Genomic DNA, 13,732 nt, shown 5'->3' with positions numbered 1-13,732 from the left:
TCCAAGGTCATGGTGGTAGTAGCGGCCGCCTTGAGCAAGGATGGCATCCTGGTTCACCCATATCTGTATGACTGGTTGATTCGAGCTAAAAGCGTGGAAGAAAGTCACCAGGCATCTCTCAAGGTGGTCTCCTTGCTGCAGGATCTAGGCTAGGTGGTGAACTTGTCCAAGAGCAACTTACAGCCATCTCAGACGCTAGAGTATCTTGACATTTGTTTCGATATGAAGCAGGACAGAGTTTCTGCTTGAGAGCTGAATTCACAAGTTGATTGCTCAAGTTCAAACCCTAAGAAAAACTATTTGCCCAACAGTATGGTCTTATCTTCAAGTCCTGGATTTGATGGCAACCACGTTAAAGGTTGTTCACGGAGCAAGGGTACATAAGCAACCTCTTCAATGCACGTTGCTTTCCTGATGGAGTCCACAGTCACAGGACTACACGGTGAAGCTTCTCTTACAATTGGAGGAGAGCATCCAATTGCAGTGGTGGTTGCAGGCGGATCATCTCCGGAAATGTGTTTCCTTGGAGATTCTGAATTGATAAGTACTCACAACGGATGCAAGCTTCTTGGGTTGGGGGGGCTCATTGTCAGGAGTTGATGGTGCAAGGTCGCTGGAATGCCAAGGAACAGCATTGAAGCATCAACAGATCGGAAGCACAGGTGGAACCAGCTGGTATGCTTGCATTTCATCAAGTGCCTAGAGGCTCGGGTGGTCCGGATAATGTCAGACAATGCGACAATGGTGGCCTACATCAATCATCAATGTGGCACCAAAAGGCAAGAGGCATTGGAGGAGACAGATGTGTTCATGGTATGTGCTGAGCAACCTCTACTAGACTTATTTGCCTCCCACATTGCCAGCAAGGACAACATAAGGGCCGACTTTCTCAGCAGGAAGAGCTTGGACCCAGGAGAGTAGGAGTTAGCGGATGAAGCCTTTCAGTTCATAGTGGAGTACTGGGGCAGCTTGTACCTAGACTTGCTGGCGACTTCCAACAACACAAAAGTTTCACAGTTTTTGAGTCACAGGTGGGATCTGAAAGCACTGGGTATTGATGCTGTCATACTGGTGTGGCCACATGGAAGCCTGCTGTATACCTTCCTGCCCTGGCCTCTGATAGGCAGGATCGTTTGGAAGATTGCAAGTCAGGCCCACACCATATTTTTGGTAGCTCTGGATTGGAACCAGAGCTATGGTATGTCGAACCTCAGAGAATGCTGGTGGGCAATCCCCTCAGACTGTCTCCTCGGAAGGATCTATTGCAGCAGGGACCCATTCTTCAGGAAGATCCAGATTGATTTTGTCTTATGGTTTGGCCCTTGAGAGGGCTAGGTTGAAATGTGGTTATTCCTCTGCTATGATTTCCACCTTGCTTAGGGCCAGGAAATTTTCTCTGTCTCTGGTCTATGTGAGAGTTTGGAGAATTTGAGGCTTAGTGTACGGAGCAAGGTTCTCAGCCTCTCAAAGTGGATATTCCTTTGATTTTGGAATTTTTACAGGAAGGATTGTGTAAAGGTTTGGTCCTTAGCACCTTGAAGGTTCAAATGGCAGCCCTCACTTGTTATAGGGGGGTGAGTCAATGGTGGGCCTCTGTCTTCCCATCCCAATGGGTCTCGGTTTTTGAAGGGAGTTAAGCATCTTCATCCTCCTTTGTGACTGCTGGTGCTTCTGAGGGCCTTAATCTAGTCCTGAATTTCTTGGCAGATTTGACTTTTCGGCTGCTATGTGGTCTTTCCTTGTGGCTGTTTACCTTGAAGACTGTTTTTCTAGTGGTAATCTATTCTGCACGTTGGGTTTCCAAGCTGCAGGCTCTTTCTTGCTGTAAAGCTTTTCTGCTTATGATTCCGGAAGCAGTACAGCTTCGGACTGCACCTTCTTTTTTGCCAAAAGTGGTTTTGGAGTTTGATTTGACTCAATCCATTTCCCTGCCCACATTGGTCAGGGACAGAGATGAGAGTGTGTATCGTCTTTTCATATCTTGGACGTCAAGCGTCATTTGCTGCAGTACTTGGAAATAACTAAATCTGTCCAGAAGTCTGATTGCCTGTTTGTGCTCCATGGTGGCAGTAAGCAGGGTGAACTGGTGATACAGACAACTATAGCTCATTGGGTTAAGGAAGTCATCAAGGCCGCCTATGTGGATGCAGAGATCCCTTTGCTGAAGCAGATTAGACCACATTCCATGAGGGCTCAGGCGGTATTCATGGGTGGAAATTTGATTGTCTCCTGTCGAGATTTGCCAAGTGGTGACGTGGTCATCATTACACACCTTTTCCAAGCACAACCACTTGGATGTTCAGGCTTGGAAGGAAGCAGCATTGAAGCGGACGGTGTTGACTAGACTCCGGGCAGCCTCCCACCCTGTTTGGGTGTAGCTCTGGTACATTCCATTTGTGGGAATTGGCCTGCCTGAGTGCAGAGGAAGGAAATATTACTACTTACCTGATAATTTCCTCTAAAGGAAGGCAGGTCAATCCCCAACCTGCCCTTTGCTGCTTATTTTTGCCTTTGGTTCGCCCTTTGTGTACATTGCAGAGTGATGTTCCTGCTATTCATTTGAAGATTGGTAAACCAGCCCCTCAAGTTTAGTGAATGTTAATTCTTTTGGCTGAGGTCAGTGTTCCCTATTGGTTGGAAGCATGAGGGGTTGATTGTTAATAATCATTTTCGAGTATAATCAGTTTGTCCACAGCTTGGCTTTTCCAGAGGATACTGGCAGGCTGATGTCAGTGCAGGACTATATATTCATGACTTCAGCTTTTACTTTGTCTCCATCTGCTGGGAGAGTAGCATAACCCACTTGTAGGGATTGGTCTGCCTTCTTTAGAGGAAAGGAAATTATTAGGTAAGTAGTAATTTCTCCTTTGTCCACTTTGTTTCTTGTAACATAATTCCATTAAATCAAATTTAGGTCTCCAAGTAAATTCCATAAAAGTGAAATTTCATTAAGTGAGGCTTGCTGTAGTACAATATCTTAAGTAGTCACAGGTTACATCAAGGAGGACAACTGGAAAGAAAATGATTGAATGTCCAACTACTTTAAAAGATTTAACATTATAATGCCTATATTATAAGGAAAACTCATCTTGTTTGCACATTTTTTAACCTCTCTTTCAGAAGGGGAAGTGTATATCACAAACATGTTGCAAGCAGGGAAATAGGCATGGCTAGGCCTCAATAGCCTGTGCTCCCTATCTTTTGGCTCAAGCCCCGTCCCAAGCAGCAGGACCATGTCCTATCTGAGTCAGCTCTTAAAGTTGCAGCAGTTACAGGGCCTGGAGGCACTGGAATCACTACCAGTCCATGATCCTCTGCTCCTTTAAGAGAGTGAACTTAAAGGGGATACACCACTGCCCTTGGGCTAGACATGTAAAGGTTTGAGACCATCATCAAAGTCATTCTCATTACTTTTGGCAGGTTATTATCCCCTTCTTTCAACCCCTTGAAAGTTCAGGAATTCCTGGGCTGGGTGGAAATCTGAAAACCTCTCTTCATAATTGCTTTTGGGTATCCCGAGAGATCTTAGAATTGTATAAAGCCTTAACCAGAGAGGGAAAGTAAGAGACAGGGCAGGAGATTAAGAGACAGGAAACAGAGTGTTGTTAGAAATTAAAAGAGAGTTTTGTAAGCACTGCCTGAAGATCCACATAGAATGAGTTAAGGGGCAGGCACAAAATAGGGGCCTGGCCTCATTGCTCATCTATGTTAACCTTGGGTCCCCCCAAAAATTCAGTTCTGGCTACGCCCTCTGGATGCAAGAGACCAAATCAGTGAAGTGGATTATGGCAATAGCACTTTCCAAGACTTTTATATGAAGCATGGTCCTAGATCTATTCTGCCATTCCAGAAAAAGTGAGGCCAAGTTTACTACCTTCTCTGATGGGAAACATTTAGGAAAAAAAAGTAGGGAGGCAACAATTCACATTTCACAGGTCCCTAAGAAGTAATCAAGAAACAAAAACAAATACCTGTGAATCTCTCCCTTAAGAACCACATGGCAGACTGGATCGGCCATATGTTCTTTTTCTGCCATCATCTTTCTGTGTTTCTATGAAAAATTATGTCAGCACTGATAAAAAAAAAAATCTGGACAAGTTTAGAAATTTATATAGGAGGAAGAGGATGATTGCAGCAATATACAGTTCTGATTTTAGCTTTATTCTCCATATCTGTTTTCCGGCTACATTTATCAGTATGTAAGAACTCCAAACCAGTGCACACAGCCCTTTTCGATACAAGCATATGAAGGTAAGATTTACTTTTTTCACTGATTTTTTGTATTTGCACAAGGGCAATTGACTTATAAGATATGTAAATGCTCAGTAATTAAAACTGAAGCCCTGAAAACTTTCAAACTTGTGCTAATTCAACCCCTGTCATCAATCTTAATAAAACTGACCATTTACAATGCATGTCTAGACCTTACCACTAGATGGCAGTATTTTCATTACCTTTATAGTTTCCTGTCATGATGCAAAAGAAATCCTAAATGTCACATATCATGTTTATGGATACTTTGCAGGTTGTGATGCCTTTTATTGAATCAACCTAAGAGTTATCCAGAGAGGATGACGCACGTGAACCTAAGTTCACATTAGGTCCCTTCTTCAGGCAAGTCTCAAAAACATTCGATAACTCATGTTGGTTCAGGAAATTGCATCGCAAGTTGCAAAGAATACAGTTTTCTCCAAAAGCCATTTAGCCACTAGAATCTTACATGCTAATCATGGTCACATTAGCATGGATTTCAAGCAAAGCATCATATGTGTAACCCTTGTGCTAATGTCCTCTTTAGGAGTCGGGGCACGCCCATAACACAAGGGTTTAAGTTATCTTCAGAGTCCTAAATTGTCAATAAACTGCAAAATCCTCCAGGTTTGATGGGACACAGCCAACATGGATTTATCCATTGCCTCACAAATCTCCTACATTTTTTTGAAGGGGTGAATAAACGTGGACAAAGGTGAACCAGTAGATGTGGTGTAAAACAGAGGCTTCGCTAGCCGGTCTAACATCTTTCTCCCTCAGCAGCTGACAGCAGAGCCTACTATGAAAAAAACCGAGGCACAAACTGAGACAGGAGAAAACTGAGATAAGAAGAGGGAACTGCTTTTGTTTGCTTTTTTTTAATCTTCTCTGGCGTCTTGTGACACACCCCCTGGTGACATCAGCTCTCTTTACTTTCAAATTAAGTTCTAAACAGAGGCGTCGCACGCCGAAGGAGCACGACAAAGGGGCTTACCCCTTTGTGCACCTCTTCGTGCAACTCAGAGTGCATGGTTTATTTTTTATAGTTTATTGTCTAATATTAGTATAAATGTTTGTAGTTCTTTGTTAATTTATAGATTTAGTTATATTCAATAGCTTTTCTATTATTGCATGCTCAATCATTATATTTTATCTACTTACATAATATTATGCTTTTCCCCGCATTCTGTCAACTTAATATACCCTATCTTACATTGCATAGGATACCTCCTTATTACAATCAGAATGTTTACCCCATTCACCCAATATACAACCAATGGCTGTTCCCCAAACAGATATCACATAATATATTTTCTAAAGCTGTACCTAGAAGACTTATTTCCATACCCATTTCTCGAAATTTACAACCAACTTCTCTCTCCTCTCCCTCCTTCTTCTAAATATTCATTCCTTAGCCAAAAAAATCCCCATTCTCAATGATCTTCTAATTGATCAACGCCCAGATCTAGTGTGCCTTACAGAATCTTGGTTAAAAAAATCTGATATTACACTTATTAATCAATTACCTACTAATCTTTATAATATTTTCTCCAGTCCTAGACCAAAAAAAAGAGGTGGTGGACTCTTGTTTTTATCTGCTAAAAAATTAAAATTTAGATCAGTCCCAATTAACTCCTTGTTACCCATTGAAATAAACCTATTCAAATCTAAATCTCTACAACTTTTACTAGTGTATGCTCCTCCAGGTTGTCTTAATAAAAATCCAGATGCACTTATTGAAACCATTGCTTCTTCAATTAATACCAATTTTCCTACAATTTTATTAGGAGATTTTAATCTTCACATGGATAAGTCTCCTCTATCACCGTCTGCAGAACTTTTCCTCAACTCTCTAATAGCTATGGGTTTTAAACAATTAATCGAATCCCCAACACATAAATCAGGACATATTTTAGATCTTATATTTATCAATAACAAAATATCTAGTATATCTCCTCCTTCTACCACCTCTATTCCCTGGTCGGATCATAAATTAATTAAAACTAAATTACAAGTGGACTGCTCTTATTTACATTCGCAAAATAATGTCAAAGTCATTAAGTTCATTAAATAATAATACTCTACTTCTGACCCAACATGGCTTCAAAAAAGGACATAGCACTGAAACACTTTTAGCTACTCTGGTGGATAATATTCTTCATGGTTTCGATAAGGGAATCTCCTTTATCTTGATTCTTTTAGACATCTCTGCGGCTTTTGACTCAGTCAACCATAAGTTACTTCTCCATAGTTTAGTTGAGATTGGTATAAATGGTAATGTTCTGAAATGGTTTCAGTCTTTTCTATCTAATCGCTCCTTCAAAGTATCATACAACAACAATACTTCGGATCTCTCTCCTCTCCCACTAGGCGTCCCTCAAGGTTCATCCCTTTCTCCCACCCTTTTCAACATTTACATGCTTCCATTATGTCACTATCTAAATAAATTAGGACTCTCATATTTCCTTTATGCAGATGATGTCCAAATTTTGTTACCCATCAAAGACAACATCCACAGTACATTGTCACAATGGGAACTATATCTCTATGATATCAATATCATCTTATCTCAAATGGCACTTTCACTCAATCATAACAAAACAGAGTTCCTTCTTCTCTCCAAAAAGTTAACGCCTCCACCTATAGATCCATCAGTACTCTCAAATTATAGATTATCCACGTCAGTTAAAGACCTTGGAATTACCTTAGATAAAGAACTTAATTTCAAAGCCCACATCAAAAATCTAATTAAAGAAGGTTTCTATAAACTTCAAGTTCTAAAAAAATTGAAACCGTTACTACATCCTCCTGACTTTAGAACAGTACTACAAGCCTTAATTTTTGCAAAATTAGACTATTGCAACTCCATCTTAACAGGATTGCCTGCTTCCACAATTAAGCCACTTCAACTGCTTCAAAATGATGCCGCTAGATCCCTATCAAATTGCAGAAAATTTGAACACATCTCTCCAATTTTGCACCAATTACATTGGCTTCCCATCGCTTTTAGATCACAATATAAGATACTTATGCTTATTCATAAAGCATTGTATGATGATGACTCATCTTGGTTACAAAAACCACTTTATCACTGTATTTCTACTAGAAATCTTCGTTCTACAGACACTGGTTTACTCTCTATTCCCTACAGCAAAAAAATGCTCAAAACCGCTAATATAAATCGAGCTCCCTCTATAATTGGTCCTACTCTATGGAACTCACTTCCACCACCACTAAGGACTGAACCCTCCACATCCACCTTTAGAAAAAACCTTAAAACATGGCTTTTTATCAAAGCTTTCCCCCAATAAACTTGATAGATTTCGTCCCCTTATACACGGTTTTGTTCCTTTTGTTATCGATGAGATACTGAATTTTGGTTTCATAATGTTAGCTTATTATCTTATATAGTTCTATGTTTAATTTATTGATAATTATTAGGGTTTTTTTTGTTTTTGGTTTTTTTTCCCCCTTATTCCACAAGCTGTTTTTCAACTGTTATACTGTATCAGGTCTTCAATAATATTTGTTGACAATTTGTTTCAATGTAAACTGGTGTGATATTTTGAATTGAATGTCGGTATAAAAAAGCAAATAAATAAATAAATAAATAAATATATATTTGTAAAACGCCTTCTGAAAATCCAAAGTCCCGCATGAGAGGCTTCTAAGAAAACTAAAAAGTAATGGGATACGTAGTGGTGACCTTTTGTGGATTGCAAACTGGTTAAAAGACAGCAAACAGAGAGTAGGATTAAATGATCAGTTTTCACAGTAGAAAAAGGTAAACAGGATATAGCTGCACTGGAGAAAGTGCAGAGAAGGGCAACCAAAATGATAAGAGGCATGGAACGGCTGCCCTGTGAGGAAAGACTAAAGAAGTTAGAGCTGTTCAGTTTGGAGAAGAGATGACTGAGGAAGGATATGAAAGAAGTCTACAGAATCATGAAAGGACTTGAACAAGTTAATGTAAATTGATTATTTACTCTCTTAGATAATAAAAGGACCAGGGGCATGCCATGAAGTTCACAAGTAGCTCAATTAAAGCAAATCAAAGAAAATTATTTTTCACTCGGTGCATCGATAAGCTCTGGAATTCATTGCCAGAGGATGTGGTTACAGCATTTAGCGTAACTGGGTTTAAAAAAGGTTTGGATAAGTTCCTAGAGGAACAATCCATAAACTGCTATTATGGTAATTAATAAGCAATAGTAGCTTATGATTTATTTAATGTTTGGTTACTTGTGACTTGGATTGGCCACTGTTGGAAACAGGATACTGAACGTGATGGACTCTTAGTCTGCCCCAGTATGACATATCTTATGCTCTTAAGTGCCTACAACCCCATTATTATACTAGTCCATACAAGAGGTTGAGGGTATTCTCAGGAGTAGAGAAAATTGACCACTGGATGGTGCTGGTCCTTCAGATGCTACTGGATTGGCAATGCAGTGAAGGAAATAAAAGAAGAAGGTGTAGAGAGTTTGTGGGCCCCTGCATTTGATACAGTAATGTCTATGAATTTCTAAGCCTGACACTGCTGCCTAAGATTGCTTTGATATTTTAGAAGATATGTATGGTAGTACAGAAAGATTGCTTCTGACAAAAAGGATTGCTTTATCCACTTCAAAACCACCATGAAGAGGCCTGGGGTGAAGCTCTCTCAATATGCAGCCTGCCTACAGCATGTCCTACTGAAAGCTGAGGAAGAGAGCAATCACAGCTCAGGACATGGACAGGGCTCAAAATGAAATGATAGTCATGGGGGCCTTATACTCAGATATGACTGATCAAAACTGGATTAGCAGAAAGGAGGAAGGACCCCAACCCCCTTTTACTATTGTGATGAGTGGGATCAGAGAAAAGGAAGACCAGGAGGCCATGAGGAGCTGTCAAGATCACCCCAGCAGAGAGGGACCCATCCTCAAGTTAGAAGAGAGAGTGGTACCAGAGATTAAGACCCTCCAGGATCATCCAGATGCCCTCCTTCCTGCTTATGGTTCATGGACCCATCTTGACCCCAGAAAAGGAATATCAGGCTAGGATCCATGAGTTGGAGTCAAGGCTAGATACCCTGCAGACCAGACTTGACTCCCCAGTGAGGGTGCCATCCAGACAATCCAGAAACAATGGGGTTCATTTTAAAAGATGTGTGCAGTTCCCGGCGTATGCACATGGACACGCCAATTTAATAACATGGGCGCCGGTGCATACATGTTTTAAAATGTGTGGCCGCATGCATGTGCCCCGGATTTTACAATCTGTGCGTGCACATGTGGGCAAATTTTTGCAAATTATGTGCGGCGATGCAATCGGGCCTTCTCCAGTTCCTTCCCAGTCTACTGCAATTAAGGAGCAGACTGGGAGGATACTTCCCCACCCCCTACCTAAACTCCCTCCCTCTTCCCTTCTCTCCTCCCCATCCCCTACATCCTTCCTATCCTTTTTTTGTTTTTAAACTTATTTCAGGGCCAGAGCTGAAGTAAGTTGCGTGCGCTAGCCAGCTGCTGGTGCGCGAGTCATCGGGACAGCATACGATGACGCTGTCCTGGCCTGCCCCCCTGCCCAGACCATGCCCCCAGCAACCTCTTTTTAAGGGCCCAGCACTTGTGCACATATCGGCAGTTATGCGCGTGGCTGGGCCCTTTTAAATATGCACACAGTGCGCTCAGGGCCTGGCCACACACAACTGCCGGAATTTGTGTGCATGGCCAATTTAAAATTTGGCCGAATGTCCCTACATCAGGAAGATACAATAAACCATCTGGTGTGTGTGTTATAGGTGCAGGAATCTGAGGCACTATAAGAGAGAATTTAGGCCCCCCCCCCCCAACCATGGTGAGGGACGTGAGCCTCCCCAAATCAGAGAAGCTATGAAGGATCCAGGGAGGGGGGTACACCTAGCTCCTAGTCATCCTTGAACCCTTCTGATTGGGCAGGGAGCCCTATGCCACAGGAGTTAGGAGGACCCAAAACCATTATCCCTAGCCTAATTGCAGGTGTGGTTGCTCAGGCTTTATTGGATAGTGAGTCTCAAGTATCCCTTGTATACCAGAGCTTCTTTGATACTAGGCTGTCACACATCCCACTCCAACTACTTCAGGGACTAGAACTATATACTTCAAGGACTGGCATCTTACAGGGATATCCAAAAGTTGGAGGCTTTGATGGTGATGTGTCCAGATTCCCAGCTTGGAACCAATATCTCGGGGCTATTTGGCACCAAGTCACACAATGGCTAATTGGCACATGTATACCAGGAGTCCAATGGGGGTGGGCTAAGACTAGCATCCTTCCCCAGGTGTCATACTATTGCAGACATATTTTGTAGGGGGCAATGCAGAAATGAGGTGTTGCATTTGGTAGGAATGATAAGGCAAAGGAGCAAAACTTTATTAAATACCCCCAGGAGATATCAAGGAGTTAAATAACTGACAGTTGATGCCACTCTTGCATACAGCATAGTGATTATGGAGGCCCCAAAAGATGACAAATTGCCTACAGGACTACTGGTGCAAAATAGTGTACTATCTCTAGACAGGGGATGGACACAGAAAATGTTTCTTAGACTGAAATATGAGTCTAACCACCCTGTCCAGTTACCCCCAGGGGTCAGAGTGGCCACAGTGAGCAGAATGGAGGCTGTGCAGAGAATGGAACTTAAAGAGGAGTGTGCCTGGACTATTATCCCTAATGTTTTCCAGTTTGGAGACTCCCTGATTCTCCCATCTTGGAAGGCCAGATTACAGCAAAAGTTAAGAAGCTAGTGTGTTCTTATGGTCTGGGATGTAGGATTGCAAAGAGTGTAGAATGCCACATAAATCTTACAAATGACACCCCATTCCAGTAAAGGTCAAGGAGAATAATCTTAGGTGACTTAGATATGAGAACGCACCTGAAGTAGCTCATGTAGGCAGGGATTATCTCTGAATCACTTAACCGTTATGCTTCCCCCATTGTAGTTAGTTGTACAGTCCCATCCTTTTTCCAATGTGTTAATTATTATGTGCTGACTTCCAGGGCCATGATCGACCAGTAAACTATACCATGAATTGATGATGCCCTTGATTCTCTGACTGAGAGTTAATGGTTCACTGCCCTAGACCTACACAGGGGGTATTACCAAATAACCATTAGCAAGGCTGACAAAGAAAAATCTGCATTTATACTGTATGTCCACTAAGGCAGTGTTTTCCCATTCCTCTCCTGGAGGCACACCTAACAAGTAAGATGTTCAGGATTACCACAATGAATATTTATGAGATAGATTTTCATATCCCAGGTCTCCAATGTATGCAAATCTATCTCATGCATATTCATTATGGATTCCCCCGAAAACCCAACAGGTTAGGTGTGCCTCCAGGACAGGTTGGTAAACACTGCACTAGGGTTTTACCAATTTAATTGACTCCCCTAGAGGGTCTCAGGGGCCGCAGCTACTTTCCAAAGGCTAATAGATTCACGTCCCCCACGCTCTTCTCTATTAGAAATACTAACATAGTAACGTAGTAATGATGGCAGAAAAAGACCAAATGGTCCATCCAGTCTGTCCAGCAGGTTTCTTATGGTAGTAATTACCGCTCCGTAGAGGTCACCCTCAAGTCTTATGTTAAGGGTAGTAATACTACTAGCAACATTTTTATGGAGTGAGCAGCCTTGATAATTCAGACATTGCTGCTTGAACGTGCTTTGCTTTTGACTTGGCCGTGGAAGCAGTCCTGCACTTTTTCCTACTGTCTATATATCACTACCATAGACTGTAAAAGTCAGGGCCCAGTGTTGACTTGTCGTCTGAATCAAATACCTCTTTTACCTCACCATTAAAGCAGAGAGCAATATTGCAATTGTATCAAAATCATGAAAGCTAATTGGTTAAGGGTAGTAACTGCCACTCCATGCAAGATACCCCCAAGCATCCTTTTCTTCATTTCCATGCTCTAGCCTTTAAGGATCCATGGTGTTTATCCCAAGCCTTTTTTTTTTAAAATTCATTTACTGTTTTTGTCCTCACCACCTCTTCCAGAAAGGCACTCCAGGCATCCACCACCTTCTCCATGAAGAAATATTTCCTGATGTTGGTTCTCAGTCCCCCCCTGTAGTTTCATTTCATGACCCCCCCCCCCCCCCCCCTAGTACTAGCATACTTGGATGACATGATAGTCGTTGGGGATCAGTTGGTACAATGTGATCTAAAATTATCATTGGACAAATGTAAAATTTTGTCAGGCTAGAGTTAAGAATGTTGAACATGTTTATAAGGAAGGAGTGACAGATCTCAACTTTTGGCCATGTTCAGCCAACCTCAGAGAGTTCTGTTCCTTATATAGAAAGTTTGTGAAAGGCTATTAAAAGACTATAAACCCATTGCTGGGCTGATGTATGGTTACCCATCTATGAACAAGAAATGGAAGCATAAGATGGCTGACAAAAGGGAATATTACAAGGTATCAACATTTGGCAGAAGATGGACTCAAGAATGTGAAATTGGCTTTAGAAGAATCATACAGTGTCTGTATAATGCACCAGCACTTGGTTTGCTGACTCAGCCAAGCAATATGAACTGCATATATATATAGATGCTTGCCTAGAGGGCCTAGAGATAGTTTATATCCAGAAGGACCAAGACCTGTATCCTATGCAAGCCATAGTCTGAGCATGACTGAGAGAAAATACTTTGCTTATAAAACTAGAGTCCTTAGGCCTTAAGTGGGCACTTATGGACAAGTTCAGGCATTACCTCTATGGGGTTGAATTGAAAGTAAATGCAGACAACCACCTGACCGTTGTATTAACAACTGGACTTTCAGAATGTATGAAGAGCAGGAGAGGACTTTACCTGCTAAACCTTAATTTGAGATGTGCTCTTTTGTGTCCTGGGAAGGGACACTAGCTCAGGGATTACACATTTTAAAATTTTGCTTTATTTCATTTTGTTATGTACATAAAAATGGTTGTATGTTCTTAAATATGATTTAATGCGCATAAAGATTTTGGCATATAAAGTAGTAAAATGAAAACAGATGCACATCTCTAGTGTGTGTGCAGGAGCAATGAAGGAACAAGAAGTTCCACACAAAACTAATAGAGCCTATGTTCTGGAACATGTATGGCGCATATGTGGATAAAAAACCTATCAGGATTCCCCCCCCCCCCCCCCCCCCGATACATCCTGAAAACTCAATGTGAATAGGACATTAAACACAAAAGATATTAGGAGTACAGACAAAGACAGTGATCTCATAAGCTTTCTTCAGAACATAGGCTAAATAACTACAAATTAAAAAAAAATAAATCAGGCAACAGATCAGTTTTATCACTGACTTCAAATGCTGCTTCAGATTAAATCAATTAAAATCTTTCTAAACTTTACTCCAGGTTCCAAAAAGCTGCAACTATTTGGTGGACTTAAAATATTGTTAATGTCAATTGGCAAAATGGCCAAAAAAAAAAAAGTACAACATGCTGTCTTGCACCAATGTGG

At 41.3% G+C, this 13,732-nt stretch overlaps 1 protein-coding gene across 6 annotated transcripts in view; it reads right to left on the bottom strand.

Annotated features, from left to right (window-relative positions):
- Positions 1-13,732, bottom strand: part of FILIP1 (filamin A interacting protein 1) — a 324,967-nt gene that overhangs the window by 5,560 nt on the left and 305,675 nt on the right. Inside the window, exon 7 of one of the 6 annotated variants that reach the window (XM_029595604.1) lies at positions 3,972-4,051. The exons of the other annotated variants lie outside the window; for them this stretch is intronic. Within the exon in view, the coding sequence (XP_029451464.1) occupies positions 3,987-4,051 (65 nt within the window). The 3' untranslated portion in view covers positions 3,972-3,986. The remainder of the gene's footprint in view (positions 1-3,971; positions 4,052-13,732) is intronic. 6 annotated transcript variants of the gene reach the window in all.

This window comes from Rhinatrema bivittatum, chromosome 3, assembly GCF_901001135.1.
Source record: "Rhinatrema bivittatum chromosome 3, aRhiBiv1.1, whole genome shotgun sequence".
Taxonomy (NCBI): domain Eukaryota; kingdom Metazoa; phylum Chordata; class Amphibia; order Gymnophiona; family Rhinatrematidae; genus Rhinatrema; species Rhinatrema bivittatum.
The sequence above is the reverse complement of the archived record's forward strand: the minus strand, read 5'-3'. Positions and strand labels throughout refer to the sequence as shown.